General features: G+C 43.7%; 1 protein-coding gene across 6 annotated transcripts in view; it reads right to left on the reverse strand.

The window, feature by feature from the left end:
• The window catches only part of NDST2 (N-deacetylase and N-sulfotransferase 2), a 133613-nt gene that overhangs the window by 8094 nt on the left and 97888 nt on the right, over positions 1-27631 (reverse strand). For all 6 annotated transcript variants that reach the window (XM_032695707.1, XM_032695709.1, XM_032695711.1 and 3 more), the window contains exons 3-9: positions 15860-17255; positions 8572-8659; positions 8202-8356; positions 6554-6739; positions 6015-6143; positions 935-1117; positions 42-138 (exon numbers count right to left, since the gene is read on the reverse strand). In XM_032695707.1, coding sequence (XP_032551598.1) covers positions 42-138; positions 935-1117; positions 6015-6143; positions 6554-6739; positions 8202-8356; positions 8572-8659; positions 15860-16852 — 1831 coding nt within the window. In that variant the 5' untranslated portion in view covers positions 16853-17255. The remainder of the gene's footprint in view (positions 1-41; positions 139-934; positions 1118-6014; positions 6144-6553; positions 6740-8201; positions 8357-8571; positions 8660-15859; positions 17256-27631) is intronic.

Consider the following 27631-nt stretch of genomic DNA (forward strand, 5'->3'; position numbering starts at 1 on the left):
TGGAAGTTGCAATCTGTCTTTAGATAAAGCATACACATTACCAGTTTTTTGAGGTCCCACGATGAGGAACTTGGGGAGTCGATCACATGTTTTCTCTTTGGACCAGATATCCTTGTGCCTTTTATCATCACAGGGATTCTGTAGCACGAGAGATGAGATTAAGCATTACCACAGGAGGTAATGGCAAGGGGAGGAAAAGCTGGAAGGGCCAATCCTCTCGGGAAAATGCTATTAGCATATGAAGAACACTTCAGAGCCACACTGCTGCTCTGCCAGGCATTAAAGAGGTGTTAAGTAAAAACATGAGGACCACTTTCAAAAGCTCCAGAGTGACATTAGAGCCAAAGTCTCTCTGAGAGTGATGACTACAGGCCTTGCCCTATGTAGCCATACTGGGCTGGGCCACCATGTTAGTGCACCTCAGCATCTGTGAACTTCTGGCAGACAGACAACTCTATCACCTTCAGTTAATTTCATCTGCTCATTACCATGCAAAGAGTTGCTGCACTGGGATAAAATGGAATAAGCATGTTTTTATTTAATGAACATGAATTCTGCAGTGTGAAATTACTTTCAGATTAATCACATTAACATGCCTGTGAACTCCTCCAGCAGCAAACAGGATTCTTCCTCACATACTTTACACACATTTCACAGCAGCTTGCCCTAATACAAGCCCTTTAATGACTCAAATGCAAGCTGGCCCCCAGTCACATATGACAGTCATCCTTGTCCCCAAGCTCACATCACGATCGTGACCTACTGCTCCTACTCCCCTTCTGTTCCACCTTGCAATTTGCCTCACACAGCCCAAAGCCACAATGGTTAAACCTAAAAGCTTTATGCTTTACCCTGCTGTGCTCTGGATCAGCAGTTTAAATGTGGGATACACCTCTTCAAACACCACTAGGAGCAGTTAAAGCTGCCTTCTCACCTGCCACAAGGGATTCTTCTCCTGGGGAAAAATTTCAAAGTATTTTTTTGCAAGTTGGACCGGAGGCAATGTTTGCAGGCGAAGGTTGGTCCAACACTGCACAAACTTGACCAGGCTCTCAAAAGTGTACAGTCCTAGACGGTCATTCCCATAGTTGGACAGGTGGGTCATGAAGATGCTTATCTGAAAATAGAAAAGACATGGGCTACTAGTAAATCAGGTAACAGAAGCATTTCCTCCTAGCTGTTCACAACTCAGACTGCCATGACTGTCTTGGTTGACAAGTGTCCATCTGCCAGGATACAGCAATGCCTTGAGGCAAAAGGAAAGAAACGTAGCACTTTCAAGACAGGAAGAGCTTGGGAGAGGAGGAACATAGACTTCTCAGTAACCCCTTGGAATGGTGTGTGTGGGAGGGTGTTAACAGAGCCCTGGATGCGAGTCCAGAACAGCTTCAAAATCCCATTCAAGTGGCTCTAGAACATTTAGGGGAACAAGGCTTGCTCAGTGACTCCCTTGCAAAGCCTCTTTCATGGGAAAATGGGAGCTTCCCTTCCTCTCCCCAGGGCACAGCCAGGGCAGCCTCTGGAGCTGCAGTCTGCTACATCAGGGGAGCAGGCTGGGGAGGGGCACCATGCCATGGGGCAGGGCACAGTGGCACAGGGACAGTTGTCACTGGAGTTCTTCCTCAGCCCACAGCCTGTCACAGCTTTCATTCTCTTTGGAGTTGACATCTCAAGCGTAGAAGAACAACTGGTAATTGGCACAGGTGTATGTGGGGATCTAAATGGGGACTGCAAAGAGACACTGCACTAGGATACTGTCCTAGAAACAGACACCAGCTGGTAAGTTTTAGATCGCAAGAACCTTCAGCACAGGCAGCCCCTGAAAAACGTCCTGCCAAGCCCAAGGATGTTAATCCTTTGGCAAAGTGTCACTCAACAGCCATGGCAGCCGCCCCAGCACTGCAGTGCTCAGGAGCTTGTGTGCTATTTCTGCCTTGCCAAGCCATCTCTCCAGCAGATACATTTCCCTCCTGTCAGTTTTTCACTATTTTAACTTTTGGATAAGAGTGCAAAGGACTGTTATCAGCTTGACTCTAGTGTGTGGGTTTGACAGATCCCATGGAATTCAGCATCCCAGTGCCCATAACACACCACCACTTTGCCAGACACAAATCACACCATGGCTGGAAGTTAGAAAAACAAAACCACTGAGGTCGGTGAAGGAATGACCACGTGGCTTATTTACCACTCCTCACACAGTGTCTGCCCAGTGCAGGGAGGGAAACCAACAGCAGTCACAGCAGGGGCACCCACTGCTGCACAGTTCTGGGTTCAATTCCGATGATGCCAGGTAAGGGCAGGAGGCAATAACAGGCTTCCCTGGCAGGGGTCAGGAATGGCTTTCCCACTCACAGTAGGGAAAGAGCAAAATGGGGAAGCAGGAGACAGATGGTCTTGGGATGAAGACGTTTGCTGGCACTCGGGAAGTCTGAATTCAGTTTTCTGCCCAGTGTCACCATGGACTAGTCTCAGCAAGACAAGAGATACTTTCTGCCTGAGCCATCCCCGAGACACTGTGAAACAAATTTAATCCTGTCTATAAGGTGCTCACAACCCAGAATCTTTGGGTAGGCAACAGAAAAAAGTGGTAGGACTTTGGGACACATGGAAAGTAAGTGGAGTTAAAGACTTATCGTGTTTGTCTGCCTGTGAGTTTTTCACTTCTGGTTTCCTATTGAGCTGACAAGAGCCCTGCCAGACAGGCTCTGGCACCTACACTTCAAAGAGCAGCGTGTGCTTGGTGCTGTTGTGTAAGAAGGATGTGCTAAATACAACACAGAGCAAAGGACAGAAAGATCTGTGTAACTGCAAGGCATGGTGGCAAAAGCACACACCTCATTTTGTATTTTGCCCCTTTCTGGGAGACATCAGGAAGGTTTTTTGACAGCAAAGGGTGGCTCATCCCTTTGACTAGCTAGTGAAATATGTAGAGGAAAAATTTGCTGCATGAAGAGTCTGGCTCACTGGCACAAATCAAGTACTGCAGCAGGGAGGACACAGGTCACCATCTGGGACCTCTTCAAGATTTCCAGAATGAAAAAATGCCTGCATGTGATCCAGGTTGGCAACTACATCTCACGACTGACTGCATTTGGTAAAACGGCTCACACAGGTAATGTTGCCACCTGCAAACAGTCCCAAGCAACTGGATTTAGAAGAAGGAAAGAAACCCAGTTGATGAGCCATTTCCCTGTATTTCTGAGCGTGCAGTCACGTCCTGTAACACACTTGCACTGCTTAACAAGGCCTGGCAGCTTGTTCTGCCCCGTCACAGCTACTGCTGCCAAAACAGCTCTGAGCACTACTTCTGACATAAGCTACACTCAAGTGCCATCTCTCCCTCCCTCCCATCCACACCCACAGACTCCGGGGACTGGTTTGGAAGTAACACCTCCCTCCTTTCCCCCTCCCTTCCACTGTCAGCATGCCATGATTTCCCTTCCTTCACACTGAGGAATAATGAGAGCAGAGGTCACAGAGAGCCTAGACAGAACACAGAAACAGGAGGGTATGAGGACCTTGCAATATGTAACAAGCAGCTGCGGGCACAGCAGTAAGCGGCCTGTGCAGTGTAAGCAGAAGTGTTTGTGAGAAGAGATCAGCCTGTCTGCTCAGGATCAACAGCTATTCTCCTTCTGACATCAGACCTTGTTCACCACTCAGAAGATCAAACATCTTCTGTTTGCACTGTGGAGTTAATCACACGCATACAGGCTTGGAGATTCCTGCCTGTCTATATCCACTCAACAGGAGCTGGAAGCACCAAAAAGGACTGAAAGAGCCTGGTCCAAGTCTGCTTGCTACGGATCACTGCTGGGGCTGTGGGGCTGGCCAGCTTTCTTTCAGGTCCCTGAGATGGCTCTATCAGGAGGGGAGGAATGCAAGGTCTGAGTCACTGTGTAAACATGAGCACAGTGGAGAGGAGCTTAGAGCACAGTACTCTGCTCTGACAGAGATAAATGCTACACTGCCAAAAGGAAGCAAAGTGTAAACATGGGAAGCATCTGAAAGTGCCTGAAAGTTTAAAAAAGTCCACTATGAAGACCCAACAATAAGTCTGGCAAATAAGCTCATTCTGTACCAGAGCACAATTTTCCCATACTTTTCCTTGATCACAGACTACTGCCAGCTGGTTAGACCATCACATGCTTATCAGCAATTTTAATGGGGAGTTCTAGATACTACGTTTCTATAAATTCTTTGGCATAGCCTCCTAAACCAGTAAAGATCTCTGGATTACAGTTTGGCAACTGGTTTTCCAAGAGAAATCTGGAGCCCTTAACTTTCACAGAGGCTATTTCTGCAGGCATGCTTTAAGATCTGACAATTACAAAGTGGGACAAGGTGCAATTCACCCAGCATATGAGAACATAAGCCCAGAAAAGAAATTGTCGTGAGTAAAAAGCAGTTTCTTTCCATTCAACTGATCACTCCACATGTAATGGAAACAATGACCTTCTCCTTACTACAGACTTTTCTCAAGCAGGCAGGTTTGGGTGTTGTATGTAAAAATAAGTCTGTCTTAGGTGACAGAGACGGAGGGCTGGCTTCCAGACCTCAGGGACGGAAGGCTGGCTTCTACACCTGGAAGTATAAACTCCTACAGCTTTTTAGCAAGGGTTCTCATAGACCCATAGTTTCTGCAGATCATACACCTTCTTCTGCCAGAGTTGGTCATAGGCTAACCTTGAGAAACACAGGGCCTGTTTGTGAACTACAGCCTGTTTGTCAGGTGCACTCTGAGCACACTGTGAGGGTCTTTTAGCTCTCACAATTCTACTTCTAGGAGTAGAGTGGCACTAAACACTAGGTGAAGCAAGAGACAAGGGAAAAATTAAGCTCACTGAGGGAAAAAGGTTGATTTTCTGATTCACTGATCCTCTACTGCCCCAACCAAAAGTGTCTACAGCTGTGTATTCAACCCTGCAATCAAGGTGCAAAAGAAAGAGGGAATGAAAGAAAACATCCTGGTGAACAGAGCCACTGATGTTACGTGAACAAATCCCACACACAAATACTGAAGGACTGGCACAGTACTCCAGGATTCCCACCCATGAAACTAGCCAGAACCAACTTTACTTTCTCTCAGATTTGCCAGCATGGCTTCTTGTCCATACTCAGGCACTGGTGGAAAAGTTGTTTAAAGGAGAAGTAAGGTGGTAGAAATGTGGAAGTCATGAGAAGAGATTAACCATCATTATATTCCAGAGTGGCTACAGAGGTAGACATTTTAAAATCTTACTGTGGTTGGAGTGGGCTACAAACTTTATCTCCTGATTCAGTCCATTCAGAATTTTCTAAAAATAACTGTTTTTTGAGGGTTTTTTGTTTGCTTGTTTTTTGTCTTTTGCCACCTAGTACACACTCCCAGCCTCAATATGAAGTGAGAAACTCATGTGATTTGCCATCCATGGCTAAGACTTGGGAAGGGACTGCAGGGTGCTGAAGGTACTACATTAGCTTAGTGGATTGATGGAATTGTCAAGTATTGACAAAGAAATCCCTGTCTTGGACCAATATCTCACAAAAAAGCCTTAATGTGACAGCTACAACACAACAAAAGAAAACAGAAATCGTTTCAAGTGTCTACATATTGAAAGAAAAGGGAGAACACCTCATAATGAAAGCCCAGCAAAAGCAATTATTGTGAACAAAACTCATCAGTAAGTCAGGGGAGATGTGCATGGAACAGATGGAGCATCTCACTTCTGATTCATGAAGATACAGCAGCCCAGGTAATACCCACTGTACCTTGGGCCATGCTCAGTGTGTCACCCTGGGAAGTTTCTACCTGCAGAGTGCTGCATTTGTCAACACTCTGGATACTGATGCTCCCTTGACAGCGTGTTAAGCAAAGCAGCATTCCTTAGCAAGTACAGCCTTGGCCCCCTCTTTCACACCCTAGTCTCTGTGATGGTGGTTGTACTGAATCTCCAGGAAGATCTAGTCCTTTCCTGTATCAGGCACAGAGGCTGAGACAGCCATACACCAACTCCCCTTTCAGATGAACTTACTGGGTTCAGAAGCACCGTCAGGAAGAGTTCACCACCACGAATGCTCTTGTCCAACTCCTTTGAGCCACCAGGATATTCATTATAGAAGATAGTGTGAGTAAAAAGACCGCAAGTCTGTCGAGGCAGAACCTGGTAATATCAGAAAAAAAGCAAAGTTAGACAAGAGGCAGATGCAGCAGAATCTACACGTGAATGAGTCAAAGCAGCACTTCGTGGATCAATATAAAGGGTAAGGGACTATGTCATAAATGGCACTGGTTCAGAGGACTCTTGCTATTCCTCCCAACCATTTAACTCATCACAGTGTGAAAAAGCCAGTGAGATCTCAGCCTAGTCTTGCTGGGCTTGGGTTTGCTCTCCATTCAGTACTGACCTATGAATTGTTCCAAGAAACACAGAACTGGCTTTAGCCAAGTTTTTTTTCTTTGCTTCACTGTTTGGAAACACTGGTGATAATAAGATTAATGCCTCTGATGCAGGTCACTAGAAGACCATTCCCTGGGCAGGAAAGTGGGCTGTGCTTGCCCAGCTGTGCTCACCATGATTCCATTATGGATGAATCCACGCCGGTACCGGGCAGGCCGCAGGTGTGGGTATTCCTCTGTGCTCGTTACTTGGATGTTCCAAACGGATTTCCATGCTTCATAGAGTTGTGTGTGGACAGGATAAACCCCAGAATGATGGGGGGCTACTGCATAGCCCAAGTCTGTGGGAATCCCATGCTCCTGGAAGCAGAATATGCAGCTTGCTAATTCGGTATTTAACAAATAGCCTTAAAAAGGATCTGTGTTTGAGCAAGGTGACAGAATAACACGAAAACACTCTGGATTGGGAAACCTGAAATACTGCTTGTACTTCTTGTTTTATGCATCTGTAGAAATATAAGGGCAGTTCTGTATCAACAAGGACATTCCGCACTGGTAACAGCTGCAATAAGAATGGTCTTGCAGCTTGCAGGTGTGAAAAATCAGACTAATTCAGAATGCTCAGGTCAGGCTCCATGGTTACTACATACTAATCAATACTGTTAAGTGACATATCTCAGTCCCACAATGCGTAGATGTGAGTCAGCAGAGAAGGAAAACAAAATTTCCTTAACTGATATAGAGGAAAGAAAGATGATGGCTGGGATCTGTACTGTCTCTAGCAATCCAAAGAAAAGCAGACATGGAGCAAGAGACTATTGAGGGTGAAGATATGGGGCCTGGAGCTATACTAAAATGACAGGAAATATCTGAATTTCTTGGGTTTTAATTCCACTATGTGGTTCTGGTAACAATATTAATGACGACAGCTCTACCCTGGTGGTGCACAATAAAACCAGGGCCCCTAAATGAAGCAATAACCTTCTCTCACTGCTGGTCTGCTTTATGTTAAATATGTGTAATTGTGTTCTGTGCTTTGTCTCACTTTGCAAAAGACTGCACTGTTACTTAACCAGGAAAAGGAGGAGCCTAAATTGTTTCTATAATGCTGTGACTGTGCTCTGAATTCCAGATCATTTCTAATCTGTGTGTGTCATGGGAACACAAGACAGCAGCCTGCTTCCCAAGGGGATTACCATCAAAAAAACCAAACTAGAGGTGAAGAGGACATTTCTTTTCAGAGAAACATGTACACTATATTCAACTCTGGGCTGTAAGCATCAAACAGACATTGTTCCAGCAATGCAGGATGTTCAAGGCTTCCCCCTCCTCTGCCAAAACCCAGGGAATTTCCCCTGTACTTCCTAGATAAGTAACTTCCTTCGGCATTGTCTGGGAAGGCCAGAAGTAGGGCTGTTAGCACACAGCATTTTATACTACCGACCAGGTGACTTCCTTACAAAACCACACTGAATAAGGAAAAGAAAATGCCTTCTTACTGCTGGAGTTTGTAAATTAATTGGATTTGGATGGTAATGCTACAAGTTGACACCTCAGCAAACAAGCACCTTGGGATTTGCACCCTGGAATGCTGTGGAGCTGCCCGGGGCCATGCAGGTGCCAGGAAACATTTCCCATTGCACAGGCAGGCATGAGAATGGTGCTGTCTTCAGGCAAGCAACAGGAGCCACACATCAATCTGAACTTTCAGAACTGGCTTTCTGAAATGCAGTTGAATTACTAGACTAGTATTTGAGTTCAGTGGGGTCCAAACAGCTATTCCAGGAGATTAGTACTGTAAGTAAACTACAATGCCCCTTACCACAGCAAACTGTTTGTTGAGCTTCATCTGCTCAGCCAGGACAGTGACATTGTGGAAAAGATGAGGCTGCATGTGACTCCACATGTGAGGGAACCACCAGAACTCCTTCCTGTGTTTGAGCAGCATGTCATCCCCTTCGTCTTCCTCATCTGTACCTACAGAGAGCAGAAAAGAAAGTGCAAAAACAAAAGGCAGAAGAGGGGTTCAGTGTTTAAAAGCAGTGGCTAATCCCCTGAAATGCAGATTCGTTCTAAGGGAGAGTCATGCTCTCTCTGATGCATTACACACACACACCCCCACACAAATGTGGGGGCTGTACACAGGTGCTGGGACTAACAGGGGCCGGGACAAACAGGTGCCAGTGGTTTACCTGTGTGGTAGAATTTCCCTGAGAAGCCCAGATTGAAGGTGAAATTTGGGACTAACGTTCTCAGCTTATTCTGGGTGCTCAGTAAAGCCTGTTTGAACAAAAGGAAAAAGATGTTCACATGCATGTTTTTTTGCTCTGTAACATTTCTCTATGCTCTACTGGTGCCCAGTTCAGTCTGAAGAGGTATCACAGGGCATTGTTGCCCTAGGAGTGAAGCAGAGCAGACAAGTGCTCCATATAAGGAATCTTTACTTGAAGTAATTCTGCTGTACTAAATTATGCCCCTTTAAAACCATACTCAGATGATGCTCTCCAATGTGAGGGACCCAGAGTATCTGTGCTAAGGAAAAGGGACAGCAAATCTCACTTGCAAGCAACAGATCCTTTATGCTTTCCAGATTCAACCTCGATGTTCCCTTCCTCTCCCATGTTGGCTGGGACTTCGCTGTTGAACCTCTGCTCTTTCTCAGTCTATGTGTTAATGAAAAAGATGGTGAGGCAGCACATGATGTACAGATGAAGGAAAAGAAGTCAACAGTATAATGAACTAAGTGATCCAAAAGGAAGGGGCTTTTATTTGGAGAGGAAAAGTGGATTCTCAGAACTACCCCTGCAGTGAGTCCTATCACAGCAGGGAGATAGCCCTGGCTTTGTGTTCCCTTGAAAGTGACAAAACAGTTTTGTAGCAGGAAAAGTTTCCTGGATTTTGTGAAGAAAACTTGGGAAAGCCAACATTAACAGTCATCACATCTCCTAAAGGGTCTCTCGTGCTCACTTGTATCTGCTTTAAATGTCCAAAGTAATTGCTACAGCCAAAAGGAAAGTGCCTTGTGCCATAAACCTCAAGGTCCAGCAGTGTACAGAGTAAGACAGCAGCCAGCCTTGGCACAAAAAAAAACTCCAACAAAACAAAACCCAAAAAAACCCCAGGGGCTCAGTGTGTCACAGACAAGTAAGACAAACTAATTCCAGTCAAATTTCTCTGCCAGAAAACAATAAAAAGAGAGAAGCTCTGAGATGCACACTCTGCTACTACCTGGGTGCTTTGGGGAAAGTGCCAGCGGTGCAGGTCCCTATGGGAGAAGTTCTCAATCAAACAGGGAATGGGAGGAGGGCTGCTGGCAGGTGACAGACACAATCCCTGTCTAGGCTATCTAGATTTTAATAGCTTTTCTAAGAAAGCAATGGATCAGTGACTGCACCAAGGTGAAAGTGAAGATCCCTCAACAGCAGACTTGGGCTGGATGCAAATACACACAGGCAACTTGGCATGTAACTCTGGGGAAAGCCAGCAAACTGTACAGGGGAGATCTGCCTGCATCAGTTGCCCTTCCTCAGACCCATGGAGCACAAAATAGCATTGCAAGGTGCCTTCACATGGCTCACACTCCACAGGCATTGTTTAGGTGCACCACTCCCTCAGTGGGGAAAGGGCACTCACAAAGGCAGACTCTCATTCCATGGAGGAGCCTTGACATCTACCACTTACAGATGACCTCAAAAATCACTGCTGTGATTTGATATATACACCAATGTAGCAAAACAGTGCTGACCAAACACTAGCCATCATATTAATTTAAAAATGACTTTTGTAGTTTACTTCAATCACCCATTCACTGCAAATGTATCTTGAAGGAAAGAAACTGAGTGGTTTTATTCCCAAGGCAAGCAGTCCATGACCATGACAAGGTGGGAAGATCAGACAGATTTTGTCTGCAGTCCTGCAGTAAAGTCTCAATGCTCTCTCTGAGGGAACCAAGCTTTCAGACTTTTCCCTACAGACACACTTAATTGCCCGTTCCTCATTCCCACGACCACACAACAGTGACACCAAATGCAGACTGGGATAAATTTCAAAGGTTCCAGTTCCTCCATGGCCATATGCTTACCACATCCTTACCTCAATCCCCAACCAAGAACAGTATTTTGAGAAATGTAAGGCATGTGACATCTCCAGAACCTATCATAAACACAGGCAGCGCTTTTGAAAGGTGATGTGCCAGCAGCACTGATGGTTGAAGCCCCCTTTGCACAAGATCCAGCACTGGCAACAGGAGGTCAAGATCTCGTTACATAGAGAGACACAGGGACTCACCCTACACATTGGGCAGCACAGACTAAGAGCTGTGCATCTCTCTACAGAGAGGCATCTGTCTGCCCAGCTTGAGCACAATATTGCTTCAAATTTGGGACCAGCACCTTGAACATGAAACAGGAAAGTGCCACTTTCTTTTCTTTCTCCAGAGCTGTCCCAAGCCTCACCACTTCTCTCTGTTGCCCAGAAAGGCACATCCAGTTCCCTAAGCTAGGGTAGAAAAGTGGAGGAAGGAAAGACAGCGGTTAAGAGGCTTAGCATTCCTCTGCATGGAAAGAGATTTACAGCCTGGCTGGGGTTACCATGACGACACATCTGTCTGATAATAAATCCCAAAAAGCCCTGCTCCAGCAGGCTGCAATCCTTTGTGTCCAGGGAGGGACCAGGGAGGTACTCAGGGGGCCCCAGAAATTCAGAGACTACGGGGCCCTATGGAGTCCTGCTTTCCTGGCAGGTTTATTGCTAACTGTGTGCCATCCCTCTGCTGATGCTGCATCCTTGTCACAGCCACACCCGTAAGGTAGCATGGCGTAGGTTTGAAAAAATGTCTTTCCCCTGAAAAGGATAAAAGAGACTAAGATGCCAGGAAAAGTATTTGGACACTTGTTTTAACAAATTATGCACTCCATGTTTCCCAGAGCATGGGTTAAAGAGATCTGTGAGCTGTAGAAAGGTGCAACAAAACAGGTGTGGGAAGGGGCTGGAAGGTGGCACTTTTCTCTGCACTCTGTTTCTCTTCCGTAAAGTAGGATGAATATGATAGTACTAATAATATCTTACCAGTGATTCAAGTGGCATTTCATTTATATCCATAATGTGCTATGAGATTGCCCCTCCAATCCATCCAAGTATCTCCGTTTTACATTTTTACAGTATTTTTTTATATCAGTTTTTACATTTTATTATTATCTTTTATTTCAAAAATCTTTCCAAGATGCAAGCCAGCCCACTAGCTAGCCAGAAAGGCTCCTACCCCAGCTAAGCTCCATGCTAGAAGCTCTGCAAGGCTCACCCCAACAAGGAACAGATGGGGTCTCCAAAGAGATGCTGAGCACTGCCCACCAGAACTCTTAAGCCACATCAAGGTCAGACCTGCTTCACGCTTGTCACAGTCTATCAGAGAACATCCACTGCAACACACGACCTGTATTTTCGGAGGCCTTTAGTTCTTCACTGGGGCAGCCATACTGCAGGCCCAAGTGACAGAAAACTACATTCCAATGCACATTTCTGGACACAATGCAAAAAAAGTCTAAGCTTCAGTCTGATGTTCAATGCCCATCACTTTAAAAGACTTTTTTTATAATCTAAAATGATGACAACTATTTACTTCTAAGCAAATGTTAGGGGAAGAAAGTTTAAAACTGTGCCTTTTGTTGCAAAACATTAAGAATCTACATAATCTCACTGACAGATCTGCAAAGATTTACTCAACAGTCACTACAAGCTCTTGATGTCATCCAGAGAAGATGAAGACTCTCTCAATGGGGTTAACATTCTAGGAGTGAGGAAAAACTCAGGGTAAGCCACAGCACTCTGACTGTACTGGTTCCTTCTTTAGGACCTAATCCTTTTCTAAGATGGCACAGTGACCTTGGTATTGCAGTCACACGGGGCTAAATCTCCATGCAACTCTGCTTTTTTAGCTAAAAAATTTTTAACTTCTAGAAGTGCTTGCAGAGATTTTAGCTGTTCCATACAAACACTAAATATCATCTATCTCAGGTGCCTCTAACAAGAGGTAAAAGAAAAGGGGGAAATAAGGCCAAGAGCCAGATGCTGGGAAGAGAGGATATCATGACTACAAGAAAATAGTGCACGGACAAATGAAGATAAACAGATGATAAAAAATGGAGGAAGAAAGCTGAGTGCTTTGATAGCCTCTTCTCAGTGCTCATGCAAAGTATACCAGGGACATGTGGCAGAAACACCTGCATTGTAGATACTACCCCTGTGGACCCTGGGCAGCACGTTCTTAAGAGGATTTTCTGCAGTTTTCTCATCACCCAGCAGCAGCACTGGCAGAGCTCAAAACAGCACTGGTAAAAGAGAAAGCTTTCATGATACTGGTATTTCTACCTCTCCTCCAATCTTGGAATCAGAGAGTTAGAAATTGCTGAGTACTTTAATTGCAGGTAAGATCATCCTCTACAATTTAGAAAGGCAAGAGCTGGCTGACAGCCACCCTCACTAGGTTCTCTCTTTTCCACCCTCACCATTCATAACCCAAAATGAAATGACTGTCCTTGATTTTCACTTAGCTTGCTCTCAGACTCACTAGCAGTGATTGCTCACACTATTTATGCCCTTGGAGAGATTACCAGCAAAAGAGGCAAAAACTCATCTACTTAATCTTCTTTCCTCATACCTAAAGACAACCAGGAAGGATCACAAAAGCCAGATCCTTTTGCATTAGAAACGGCTTGTCTTTGTTGACCAGTGCCATGGAGGTCTGGTAAATTCCTAGGATTATGATTTTAGAAGAGACTGACTGTGGAATAATTTAGAAGAGAAGGGATTCTCCGAGATTTTGTTTTGTTAATTATGTGCAGCTCAAATCTCTGGGAAACTTTACAAGGGAAAATAATTTTCTTTGTACAACTTCCAACTGTTCCACTTTAATCGAGGACTGCAAGCTCCTACTGCAACCCTTCAGCAGAAAGCAGGAACTCAAGGGTTATCATCTTTAAACTAAAAGCAAGCATGGTTCTTTTTTTTCTTATTAAAGAAGAAAGCCAGTCAGCTCTCCTTTAAGCATCACAAATAAAAACATTTCTCTCATGTAAGACGTACCATGGACATGCATTTGATCAAATTACATTCAGTGCTTTCTTTTAACAGTAGTTTTGTCTGGGAAGCTCTCTGAACGTGGACCTGCATATGGCAAGCAGGCTCACTGGGACAGCAGAGTCAATTTTATACCTTCACACAGCATCCAATCTTCAAACCGCTACCCTGACCACTGTAATCTAAGCTTTGAGATAAGGAGCTGTGTGTTGAGATAACAGCCCTGAAACAGAGCTTTCATATAAAAGGCCAAAGAAAATGCCAGCTGTTCTGTTACTATTATATCCCCTTCTTTCCCCATGGTGAGAAGCTATCAACAAATCCATGTAGTTATTTCTCGCTTTTAAAAAATAAAAATTCATTAACCTCGCGTGGCTCTGCAATCAGAGAGCTTCTTTTAAATGGATAAATCTGGGGTTTATCTGCTTTGCCTGAGATTCTCTGCTTACTGATCACAGATTATTCCTCCATTTCACCCTGTTAAAACCCAAACAAAGCATCTTTTGGAATAATCTTGTCTGGGTTTTTACCATCACTAGAGCAGCCTTTGTTCCCGAGAGCTTTGGCCACCTATATGCTGCTTTCTCACATGGGTCTGTAACCTGCACAAACACTATAGAGGTGAGAATCTCTGCCAGTTTGAGTTAGAGGGTGTAAGGCCTGCTTCAGACCAAGATAAGACTGTGATCCTTCAAATAAAAAATCTTTCAGAGCATTTCAGCACCTCGAAACACAAGGACACTGCAGTAAAATGAAGTAAATGTTCGCATTTTCCTTAAATAAGCAGTACATACAACTGTTCCATTTTTCTACACCTGTGTGCTGGGAAACACTTTTTCTATACCCCTTTGCTTAGAGCGTTATGGTCGAAGTGGCTCTAAAGAATTATTAAAGAATGAAGCAAGTAAAATAATGGCATGCAATTAGAGCTCCTTCAGGCATGCAGCTTCAAGTGATTTGAAAAGATAAAGCTAGCAACAAACAGAGTGCAGGGTTTTACTCTGCCCCAAGCTAAACTTGGGATCAGAAGCAAAACATAAAATCTCAAAGTCCTACAAACATGAAGATCAACTAAGACATATCTTGCATGGATGCATAAAACACGTAGAAAAGGTGGTAAGACTCCTAGTGAGGTGGAAGAGTGCTCTTGGGAACATGGAACAGATGAGGTTCAGGTAAGGGGTCAAGCATGTAAAACAGTATTTTGTCTTACACCTTTGCCTCAAATGTTTTGTGCCCCTGGAAGAAAGTTTAAAGGGTGCTTCACCTTGAAGTTGTTTTGGAAACATGATAAGGCAGTTGCTGTCACAGGCTTATCATCATCATGGCTGGCACACAGGGAACTCCATCCAGGACTCATCTAAGGGCAAGTGCTGAATGGGAATCCAGAGTGCAATACCTGTGAACAGACTCAGCTCATCTGGAGAAACAGGCAATGCACCTGCCTCGATGGCTACAAACCAGAACTGATGGGGAAGATACAAAAGGAAGTCCTGGGCTCCATGAAGCAGCATATGCACACAGACTATGCACGCTTTATGCACACTTTATCACATACTTTCAAGGATACAGAGAATGAGAAGAAGCACTTAGCTTCTTACCTTCTTCCTACTTGTTTTTTCCTTTCCCTGTCTCAGTTCTCTCTCCTCCACAAAATCTGTCTCTGTGCCTTACCCATAACCTTTTCTAATGGTCACTGTATTACTCTAGAAACTGCCAAGAAAAGCAAACCACAAAGATAGCATCTCTCTTTCCCAACCGTGAAGCCACAGAGATGGTTCTCATGAAGACTTGGTCAGACCATGTTTCCCTGGTGAATTTTTTGATATTCCCTGCCCAAGGATGAGTGGCGGATATGAGGGAAGTGTAACAAAGGTTGAGAGAAAACCCTTCCTTTCCCAATTTGGTTATGTGCTGAAAAGCTGGATGGTTAAAATATAGACTGTATCAGGCCTCATGTAGGCCTCATGGACTGGCCTACAGTTCTGCAATATAATATATACCATTTATACATATCACAATAAATAACAATAAACATGTATTTGCTGTTCTATTTTAACACAACTTGCCTTTTCGTTTTGAAAAGTAGAGTGTACAGCTACAAACCTGCATATGATCGTTCCTTACATTAAAGAGGAGACAGGATAGACCACCACAGGCATCTTCCTCTTAAATTCAGAGAGAGCAGCTCCTGAAATGCTCCATTTAAACCCACAAAACTGTTGTGAGAGCATCACATATGGTGCCTCAGCATTTTTGCAGGTTAATTCTCTGTTTAAGAGGAGAACAACTGCACCAATCAAATTAAACACCACCTTGACTTTTGCCATCTTGACTTTCCTGATATACCACACACATTAGAAATTTGTCTAGGGCCTCTAGTGATAGCTACTTTGGGGATTTTACCTCTACATCAGACACTTTCATGCGAGTGCCCTCTTTTCCCACAAATATATCATCAATGTCAACAAGGATGTAACGATCAAGTGTGAGACAGAGGCGTTTGCCAGTCAAGTAGGCAATGGCATCCACGAAAATGAGTTTGTGCAGCCAAAAATTGAGGTTATTGCCGAAGAGAACCCGCTGGATCCCATCGTGCAGACCCAGGTCCTGCACCACGGTGGCATGCAACGCTTTGTGAGTGGCCAGGTGAGGAATGGACTCCGAGGACTTCGTGCTGGCCAACAGCACCGGCTCATAGGTGCTGTGGTTTGACTGAAACACAGTCCAGTCATCACCAGGCAGAGGACCCTGCTCCACCTCATTAGCCCGGGTGACGTAGAGCAGGGGAGCACTAGGATTGATGTGATAGTCCCGCAGCCCCAAGTTGGAATGTAGGAAAAGGGGGAAACCCTTGAGCTGTGCACTGAGCAGGCTGTTCTCGTTTGCTTTGAAAAAGCCTATAATCCCTACTCCATACTCTACACAGTATTTGTCCAGCAGCTCTCGGTTCCAAGCATCTAGGTTCACATATTTAAGGATGTTCTCATAGATAATAAGCGCATAGCGTCCTCTATCTTTGTCTGTCAGGGTGGGCATATCCCCTTTGCCAGGGGCGATCTCTGTCCGGTATTTAAAACGGCTGGATTCCAGGATGGCCACTATTTCCTGCCCCAGCTGGGAGTAAATGCTTTCCACAAAGACTAGCACCACAGGATCTGTGCGTGAGGTGTCCACAGATTTCGTGAGCCTCCAGCTGGCTTGTGGTGGGATCAAGATGCGGTGCTGGTTGCTGCAGTCACTGAAGGGCAGGGGTGGTGGCTCCTTGATTTTGGGGCTGTTAGTGACGTAATAAGCCAGGATGCACATGGAGATCAGGCTGAAGGCAATGAGCAGCAGGATCAATCTGTGGAGCTCCAGCTGTCGCACATGCCGCACTACTTTCCACAGCTGAATCATGGTGGGGCGGGCTGCTCACCCCTCCTCACGCGCTGCACCCACGTCGCTCCTGGAATCTCCAGTGCCGCCGTGGCAGGACCCAGCAGCAGCTTGCAAAAAAGGAAGAGCAGTTGCAGAGAGAGAAAAAGCTAAAGCAAACAGCTACAAGGCTAGACTCCCAGGGATCTGCCATTTATCTCAGGTAACCATGGCCCTCAATTCCCATTGCTCTTTTGTGTTCTTCCTCCTGTTCCTCTCCTCTCACTCAGGAAAGTCTTTCGGAGGAGCAAGGTTTCCTGATCTTGTCTCCAGCAGCAAATCAGTCTGTCATTCTGTGCACAAGCAGTTTCAGCTCAGCCTTCCCAGGTGTCCTTTTCTCATTTAGCTGTTTCACATTCACATGATGGCACGTTCTCTTTGCATCCTGCAATTTAAAAAGAAAAAGTCAATTCTCAGTATGGATTCACGGTATTTAACGGGTTTGAGATGAAATGGCAGGACTAGCAGGTGCAAGGTGGGCAGTGCCTCTTGCTCATCAGCAGGCAGACCTGTTCCCTGGGAAGTGATGCACACCATTTGTGCAACCATAATGGCCTTTGGAAGAAAGGTCCCGACATTGCAAAGGGACTCAATATTTGCCTTGGGTAAGATCTTAACACACTACAGCAAACAGAGATGAGTACCTGGCCTTCCCCCACCCCTCTTTATGCCACTGAACAGAAAACATAAAGCCCTTTTATTCTAGCCCAAATTTATTCAAAATTTACAAGAGGAGGAGAGAGCCCTCACATTCTCATACTAATGATGACGTGTCCAAGTCCTTGCCAGTGACTCCCTAGGCCCTGAGGATACAGCTGTCCTGAACCCAGCAGGATGCCTCACATTCTCACCACCTCTTGCCCCACAACTCCCCATTTCCATGGTTTCCAGCCCTCTCCATGAGGCTGCCCCGTTTGACCTGGGAACTCACATTCTTCCAGACCTCTCAAATATGGCTGTGGAGAGGCATCATCCCTCAGGTATCACAGAGGGCAGGGGGCACAGGCTGCCCACGTACTGTACACCCAATTGTTGCCAGTTGATTCAGTGGCAGTTGGAGATGAAACATCTCTGAAATCTTCATCACCTTCTCTCATATGCCACTGAAGAGAATGAAGCCGGTTTTAAATCACCAACAGCACAATGCAAATTTGGGTTGGTCTCAAACACATGAAAGTTGCTTGTTAAGAAGCTCTCTCACCTCCTGCTTTGTGTTTATGGCAGCAGACTATTTCACCATATGTTGTTATTTTTTCAGGAAAAATGTTCAACAAAGCCAACAAACACCAAGTCATCTAAAACATAAACACCAGGGAAAGTAACTAAACTGCTCCTTGGTTTACAAATAAAATAAAAATCACTGTGGAGTCCTCTCTCCCTTACCAGTAATGAGACTTACAGCAACACCAAGTGTGCCTTTCTTGGCATACAAGGAGATTTTTGGGGAGCACCTGCTGCCTCTCCCAGCACAATGCAAGAACACCCTCAATGCCAGCCAGATGTTGCTCACCAAGTCAGTCATGCTCAAGATGAGCTCTCCATAAAAGCTAAAAAACCTTTTTTCTCTCAAACCCTTTGTTATTCACCCCCCCCCTCCCCCCCGCAGGCATGTGCATCACCATATACAGACCTTCTAACTACCTGCTCAACTCACACAGCTTACAACCAGGAGGCACAAGAACAACAATAACAAAAAATTTTACCAAAACATGTCTTCATCCTTTCTCCATTCATCCAATTTTTGAGCCTTTCTGTTACTATCACTCTGATAAAACAAAGAACATCAGAAGACTAGTTTGTCTGTGAGTTTAAGATAGACATAAGGTTTTTATATAGTAAAGTCAGGGTTCTTTAACAACTAGCCTCATCAGAAAAGAAACTACTTGCAAGACAGATGCTTATTTTGCTCCACCAGGAAAAAAAGACAGATGCTTATTTTGAAATGTGTATTACTAGACAGAAAAAAATCCTTCTGAGTCAGGGAAAACATCAGTTCATAGATGAGGCCAAAAGTCCCACTCTAAAGACTCCCACCAGGCTGTTTTCCAAACTGTTGGTGCAGCTTGAAGTAGAGACAAAAAACACAAGCAGATTTTATATGAAGAGATATAATATTGCTAACTTTATGACAGCAGATGGAAAAGAGTCAGCGTGCTCTTTACACAAGCCTTATAATGATCATTAAGTATTATCTCAAATAACTTCTCTGCTATAAGCTCAGCAGAGCAGGGATTGGCTTGTGTAGTGCACAATGAAACCTTATCCCTGATGAGGTCTTCTGAATAGCTGTAAACCGTCACTGTAAAGTATATTACCAAATAATTTTCCACTGGAGAAACAGACACAGCAAAATGCACTGAAAGTCGCACTGCAAGGCAGCAGATGAATCAAGATTTTTGATGAAACAATCTCTGTTCCCAAGACTCCACATGGATTAAGTCTTCATTCCCAAATAGCCCTCTGTAATGACAGAGCTGGCTTTGGAAATCCAGTGACAATGAGATATGTTTTCTTCATCACAGACAATTGATTAACTCTCAGTTTTGTCTCTACATGCTGTTAACTTCTTATTGGAAAAAGGACAGGTGGGAGAAGGTGAGAAATTACCATGAGAAGAGATGGAAAAAACAGAACTCATATAGTTTTTTCTTTTTCTTGTTATTGAAGTGACAACTGATTTTGAATGTATGACTCTCTGGACTGAGTATGGGATATGGCTTGTAATTCCAGTTCAAATTAAGTTCAGTCCCAGTGACACACCTGGAATGCCAGTACCATACCAGCATAATACTCAGTACAATATGAGCATAACACCCAAAACCATGTGCCACATTTCAAAAGCAGCCAGGAAAATAAACTTTCCTCCTCGACAATGAGCCTTTCCCATCCCACTGATGCTGCAAGGATCCCCAACATTACCACCTTCTTGCTTGGCACTACAGCTCCAAAGTCACAGAGAGGCAGAAGCCAGCTGAGGCAGAATTCATCATGGCAGAGAGAGGTTAAACAGAAATCTAAACCAAATGCTGTATCTTCTTATGAGGTGAAATCCTTGTAAGACACAGTAATACATAGCTCCATACATATCACAATGCTCCATGTATGAGAAGCGGTCTTCATTCTACTCCTGTGCAACAAATTCATGCTAGACACTTCACTCAGATTCCTATATAATTGATTTTGACTGAGAAAACCAAGAATTCCAAGTCAGTGTCTTCTCAAATAGTTCCGTTCCCTTTGCTTTTTAATCCTATTGAATAAAATAGAAACATTAAACTATTCTGGATTCAAAGATTCACTATCTTAACATGTACCGGAGAAGACGTTTTTTCAAGAGAAAATAATGTAAAGAGGGACTAAAAGCTCAGGAGCTCATGTATTACTTGCATGAATTTCCAAGCATTTCTGGGGTAAAATTTGGAATCTAAACACCACAGTAACAGTAAGAAAATTGAGAACATGTTGATCTATGCAAAAGCCTGGCAAGGTACTACTTTCACAACGCTTTATCCCCAAAATATCAATCTGGAAAACATTTCTCTTCCCTGGTTACACTCACTCATCTCTCCAACTTCATTTTTAGTGTTGAACTGAGTCTCTGTTTTGTAAAGAACTGTAGCTTCAGCTTCCCAGTTATCAGTTTAAAGATGAAAATCACAGGACAACTGGATTATTCTGCAGAATAAGGATGAAACCAGGGTTTAAGCTAGCCTGCCACACCTGCAGTGCCCAGCTGACGAGCACAAGGGAGAGGAACTCCCTTTGCTGGGCACTTCTGAATCACAGCAGTGTTTTGATAACAATGATTCCATTCAAGCCTCTAGCGAAGCTCCCAAACAAGCACCCATTTGTTACATGGGTGAGCTCAAAAAAACAAATTAAAAAAAAAGGCCTGTATCAGATTGCTGCTCAAGAATCTGTCAGCTCCGATCTCTTTAACAAGGCTTCACAGCCAGAGGGTATGCCAGCTGGCACGGGATGCATTTCGCTCTTTGGGGACTGCATCAGCTGGTTTAGGTTCAAATGAAAGGAAAAAGAAAAAAGCAACAAACAAATACACTGAACAAATTTTATATTAAAAGGCAAGAGAGCTGTCAGAAACCACTCGTACCCAAAAAGCCCAGAAATACCTGTACTGGAGAAATAAAGTAAAATTAAAAAAAAAACAACCAACAAACAAACCCACAGTGAAAATTATTCTTTCTTAAAGGAAAATACCTGTGTCCTCTTTTGATATCAAACTCCTTGGACTCTAACTCCACAATAAACCCACCAGGTTTCTAGATAAATTAAGGTCCATTCCGAACTCCTGCCAGGACTGCCTGAGTGCGAATTGTGCGAGGTGGCAGTCAGAACGCATGGCAAGGTTGAAGTGTTCACTGGTCCAAGGACACAGGCTCAGCAGGCACCTGGCCTGCCAGAAAAGCATCTCTAGATCAGAGAGCGTCAGCTGTAAGGTCAGCTATCTCACAGATCACCAGCATTAAGACAAAGGTTATATAAAACTTAGATGCTCTGTTTCCTAGTGATACACATTGTTAATGTGAAACATAAACTGTTGTGTGAATTATCAGCTGCTAAGCCACATGGTAACTGATGTGATATGAAAGCAAGATAACAATCAGAACTGTGTGGTTTTAATGACTGATCTACAGATATTTCCAGCTCTTGGAAATGATTGTGGGAGATCAGTACAAATGCTCAAGACCAGCAGTTATTCAAAACCAGTGACCAGAATATAAGTATTTGGGGCTTCTGGTATGTTCAAGCCAAGGTACATGGAAGATAATGGGTATCATTTGACACCTTTATCAAGAACTGTCATACAAATTCCTTCCTAGTTGCACTACAGAAGGTCTTGCCACCCTAAACCCCAATGTCACCAGTGCATTTCCCCAGCCTTTTTTATTAATATAACCCCTCCTTCTGGAATGCAGAGCAGCAGGATCTTGCCTTTATCCACAACAGCTTTATTTCAGAGGCTTTTTTTCCCCGCACTTCCTGTGAGATGGTTGTTGCCTTGGGCCCCAGGGGGACTGCAGTAATTGAGTTACACAGTAATCAGAGAAGGAATCTGATTGATTTTCCAACCCATTCCACTTTAATGGTGTCATCACGACACAAAATTCCTCATTAGTCTGCTTGATTCTAACACACAACAGCCCCTCCTTGTCTACGGTGGTACCTGTATGCCAAGGCCTCCAGGTACAGCTCCCCTCTCTCACAAAGACAGGAAACCTGGCAACTATAATCTCAGCAGAGCACAGTGAGCCACACAGCAAAAGAATGTGTAGAAGCTCAGAAGAATGAATGTTGGTTGCATTCCACATATTGGGTAGAAAAAATACTGTGGAAATTACAGTCACATTGCAATGTAATTGCCAACCAAGTTCATTTTGGGGCTCTGGTTGTGTCTTTCAGCTAGTATCCACTGACAGTCAAATCCTGAAGTGAAAGACTGCCCAAGGAATACAAAATTCAGATCGAAGAGGCAAGAAACACTAATAGTGCCCATGCTGCTCCAACAGACAGGGCTGCAGGCTCCAGCCAGCGCTGTGCTCTGCTTCAGCAAGTCCCCACACAGGCATAGGCCTCTCAGTACAGACCTGTGGCAAGCTGGACAGCTGCCAGCTGGCCAGCAGCCTTGAAATGTGTCAGTCTGACATAAGAGAAGACCTGTGAGACAAAGTAGTAATTATTTTAATTTTTTTATTATCACCCCCAGACAGGTACGTAACTTCACACCTTCTGCAAGAGCAACAAACTGCAGTCCATGCTAAACAGATCTGCATGAACTTCCCTCATCCCAGTCTAGTGGAAACTCAGCTGCAGTCTTGAATTTACCCTTCTGCCAGTGCAATGAAGTCTGAAGACACCATGAAGGCACACATCTTGGAGAGGCCCGCTCCGGCTGCCAGGCCAGCTTTGTGGGGCAGCGCACAGGGATCCCATGACTCCTGCAAGGTTCTTGGTGTTGGGATCCATAATATATCCCTTCTGTTTCCAACAGATCTTTGTTCTCTTACTCTTTTATATTACAAAAAAATAAGCAACAGGTTTAGTCCTTTCCATGCCAATGACAGAGGCATGGCCCAGCACTACCTGTTAGCAACATAAACAAATCCTTCCCCCAAAAACAAAAAGGTCCTCCTCATAAGAGCTTCCTGGAAATCTGGTTTTCAGCTCCCTGCCTTCTCTCCATTATACTACACTCACTGCCTAGGGTCATTACAACTGACCTGACTCATTTTCAGAAGCAAAGGAATTTCAAACTTTTACACTGAGGCATTCCCTCAAGTTGAATGTCAGCACAAGCCCCTACAAGTTTCACTGTCTCAGCATAGGACAAATTTGGGAAGGGAAAACAGTCTGCTGTCTTGTTTATCAATCTGCTTAAAGAGTAGATTTGCAAACAAGAAACCTGAAGAATTGCTAAAAAAACCCAAATAAAATTTCAGTCTTCAGCAGTCGGTGAAGCTTAGTAAAAATAATAAGTATTGGCATATATTGGCAGCTGCACACCTTTGCTGCAATGAAAAGGAAAGACGACAAGTATTGCAGCATTGGAAGTGCTCACACAAGTCAGAGTTTTCCACCAGCTGAGGGGATGTCACAGCTCTGGGGGTGCACAGGTCTGTATAACACAAGTGCTCAGGAGAGAAAGAAGGCACTTTCCTCTGAGATAATCGCAGCAGCATATCCACTCCTGTGTTTCTTGTGGCACTGAACCTTTAAAATCTAGGTATCTGGCCACCACAACAACAGCACAATTTCATTGTGGCCTTACTTCTCCTTCTGTTTTGTGCTTCTCCTGATACATAGGTCTATGTACATTCTGACCCTAACCCTTTTTTGCCAAACCAGATGATAATGTGAGACATGAGCTCCTCTCTGCACTCAGGCACTTGGAGCTGTGGGACAGAGAATCACAGACAGCGCAGGTTAGAGCCTGCCACACAAGGGCAGTCCAAGTTGCTCTACAGTCCTTCCCAGGTGGGAAGCGAATATCTCAGTCACCCCAAATGGTGGGAATACACCATCTTCAGCCTCTTCCTTATATCAGCAATCAACATGTATGTCCTATCATGGCAGAACATCTTCAACTGAACTGTGGGAACAGGAAATAGATGCAGTTCCTTCCACATTAGATATGGACAAGAATCTAACTTCCATTCTCTCGTGATTCCTGCTTATCACAATTCAATCAATGATTCTGCTGCAGAAAATAGAATGTCTTTTCTGATGATTTCTCCTAAGTAGCTTAATCAAGTGGAGAAATACAGTCAAACTGTGGCAACACCAAAACAACTGTCAGTCAGAGTTGAAAGTGTCTTAATATAGAATGTATATTATGAAATTTTATCTGTGATTGTTATGAAAGCAGCCTAACCATTCTTCCTATGAGCTATGCCTAGAAAATTTCACATTAATTAGCAAGAGCTAATTCTTCATATTAGCAAGAGCCAATATTTCAATTGCTTCCTCCTGTCACTTAACACATAGGAGATAATCTTCTTTTCCAGTCAATTTTATTTAGGAACATATGACAGTAGGGAACAGATTTAATACTGTTACACTAAAAGTTTGTCCAATTGAGACCAGAAGAAAGCTGTAAGTATGCTCTGCCAAAGCTTAAAATCTCAGGAAAGCTCTTGCACTCATCTGTTCTCTGTATTTGCACCAAGATTCAGGGTCACTATTTGCTGTGCTTGTAAATGAACATGTTCCCCAGCTGTGTACAGCAACTCCCTCCTACCTGCCTTTAACCAAGGTGTTCAGTTCACAAGACCTCCACACTCAGTGTACAGCTAATGGCATATCTCCCACACTTTGCAGTATCTAAAATCCAGTTCCCTCTTACCTTGGTGTGATTGAAACAAATAAGTCTCCTGGATTCAGAAAACAAAATATTCACATTTTTGCTGGCTTAGCTATTAACACAGTGCAAACTCACTTCAGAAAAAAAGGGGCAAAAGTGACATAAGCAAGCTATAAATCTGGCCAGGCAAAAAGAGTAAAAACAAGCAACGGGAAGACGAGTAGAATGAGTGGAAAAGGCATGACCTGAGGTCTATGGAGATTACACAAGCTGGGTGAGACAACAGTTTGGAGGCCTGGGTTTTGCAAGACAGGAACAAAACCAAAGCACTCTACTGCCCTATCCAAGCCTTCATGGTCATCTGTGCAATGAAAAGTCATCATCTGCTTTTTCACAAGCATTATAGCAGAAACAGATCTCAGTGGGGGGACTCTGTAAGGGAAGACTGTCAAGGCACTGCATACACCAACAGCCTTTGAATGCCCTGACCATCAAGCTGTACCTGAGCTCAGGCCATTACCTGAATTATGTTACAAGTATGTACTGCCTTGTTGGCCTGTCTCAGGACCTACCTGATGACTATGGACTCATCTGGTGATCACTGGACTCTAGGTTGAACCTGGTAGCTCTCACTGACTGCCTCTAGAGTTGTCCTGTTTGGGTATTGCTGCTGAGGAGGCTGCCTGTGCCAGGAGGGTGGATGGAGATGCCCTGCATTGAGTGGTGGGGGCAACTCCAGCCTAGAGAGCTGTCCTTTCGGCCTTGATGGGCTCGGCAGCAGCATCACACACTGCTTAGTTTTCCATAGATGAAGGGTGTGTAAGTGACAGGATGACAGAGACTGATAGAGAAACAGGATGATAAAAAGTTGTGAGTGTTGTTAGACTGCCCTGTCTTAATGTGGGTGGAATGATTTAATTTTCTCTCAAGCCATCTGTGTTTGCAATTGTTATGAAATCAGAGCAATACAGGCAATGCACACTTATTTCCACACCACAGTTTACACTATGCCACGCTCACTACTGATGTTAAACAACGATTTTAAGCCTGTACCTTCTGTTCCCCTTTGTTTCTGTCTTGTTTTTAGATAATCAACACAGAGAAACAAAACTTATTTGAAAGGACATACATCTCAAATATATTAATTTTAAACTGTACTGTAATTACATGCAGCTAGTTCTTAGTCTTCCTCCCATTTTATAGACTTAATTGACAAAGTGGGTGCTATATTCTTACATTTCTAAGTAGTCAACTGCTTATGAGTAGAATTTTTTTATGCTATGAAGCATTGCATCTTTAAAATACTCCTTCATGCAAAGTCCAGGACCTCATTAACATCCTAATCAACAGTACCCAGGACAACTCAGGAACAAAAGCTGCCATATTTGCAATCAAATCTACCCTCTGACAAAACTGAAGTTTTGTCAGGAAAGCTCAAGAATTTTGAGCAAAATGGAGATCTTCATTAGGGACTGCAGCTGAAGAAAAAACTGCAAGGGGCCCAATAGTGGATTTTGAAGACTAACCCACCTATCTCGAAGACTTTTCCCCAAAATTTACAGATAGTAGTAAAATGCCCAATGAAACACAATCAATTACTGAAAATTGGATTAATTTTTTATTATTGACATGGAAACTATTTATATTCAAAGCAAGAAACTGGATTTTTTTTCCATGCAGAAATTTAGCATTAATTTCACTTTTAGTTTCTGATAATGGAAAAACCTATGCTCAACCTTCAAGTCAAAATTAGTGGAGTTATGTCTTGTATGCCATTTTGCAAGCTTGTATAAGTATTTATAGGATAAAACAATTATGAAACTATTTCTGTTCTACGTGTGGTAGTGAGATATGAGGTCAGATATTATCAGAAGCAGGACTTAAAACAGAAGCATTCAGAATACTATTTATTTTGAAACAGCCTAAAACAACATTAATGTTTTCAAGGATTCTTTTGCTTTCTTAATAAATCTTAAACTTAGTTCAAATAAGTCAATTGCAAACAGAAAATTCCAAACAATTTTTTTTAAAATCAATGATCTGATTGCCTTAACTCAGTTGGAATGGAAAGAACAGAATTGCCAGAAAAGTAAAATTCTCTCCAGGTAGAAATGTGTGTCAGCCTGTATGGAGAGGTGTTCAGTGGGAAAGAGAAGACTCCTGTATCTTGCCATATAAAACATGATCCAGAACAATAGATACAGGAAAGAAAGAATACAAAGGAGAGACAATTAGTCAAGTAAACAACTTGGGAATGATTGCTGGAAGAAATGGGTTCCCAAGAGCAGAGAAAGGGAGGGAGGATTTGGCAGCAGAGACTGGGAGACTGTTCCAGGAATAGGAGGCAGCATGAAACAAAATGTGAAGCTGAGAGTAAGAGGAAGAGATAAATGAAGGAGTGCACAGGGAGTCAGAGGGGAGTAAGACAAAATGACAGCTCACACTGCTTAAGGAGGCAGAAACATAGTGCCTAAAGAACATAGGGCCTAAGACATTAGGTCTAGCTTGCCTATGTTTAAAAAACATAGGTTCGCTAATAATAAAAAAACATGTTCTAAAAGGCTTAACAACTCAACTTTAAAGACAAGTTCCAGCAGAAACAGACCATCATGCTTACAGCTTGTAATATTTAATGCTGATGAAGAAGGGATCATACAGTCTGGAAGTCTGAAATTCACCACGTCATGCAATATTCCAGACACACCACAACATTATTTTACCCATATTCTGACTAAAGCCACTGCTGGTTTGGTTGTGAAAATCTAACATGCTCACAGTACTCACTGCATTCATCCCTTCCCTTTGTCGAGAGTGAAACATTCCAGAGCAATAGAAAGCAAGAGCTGCATTAGGCAGGAAAGTTGCCTCAACTACATTCTTACAGTGCTTTTTGCCCTTTCAATTGTGAACCACTTCCCATACAGAGACAAAAGTGGTGTTAG

The sequence above is a fragment of the Chiroxiphia lanceolata genome, chromosome 8 (assembly GCF_009829145.1).
Source record: "Chiroxiphia lanceolata isolate bChiLan1 chromosome 8, bChiLan1.pri, whole genome shotgun sequence".
In the NCBI taxonomy this organism is placed as follows: Eukaryota; Metazoa; Chordata; class Aves; order Passeriformes; family Pipridae; genus Chiroxiphia; species Chiroxiphia lanceolata.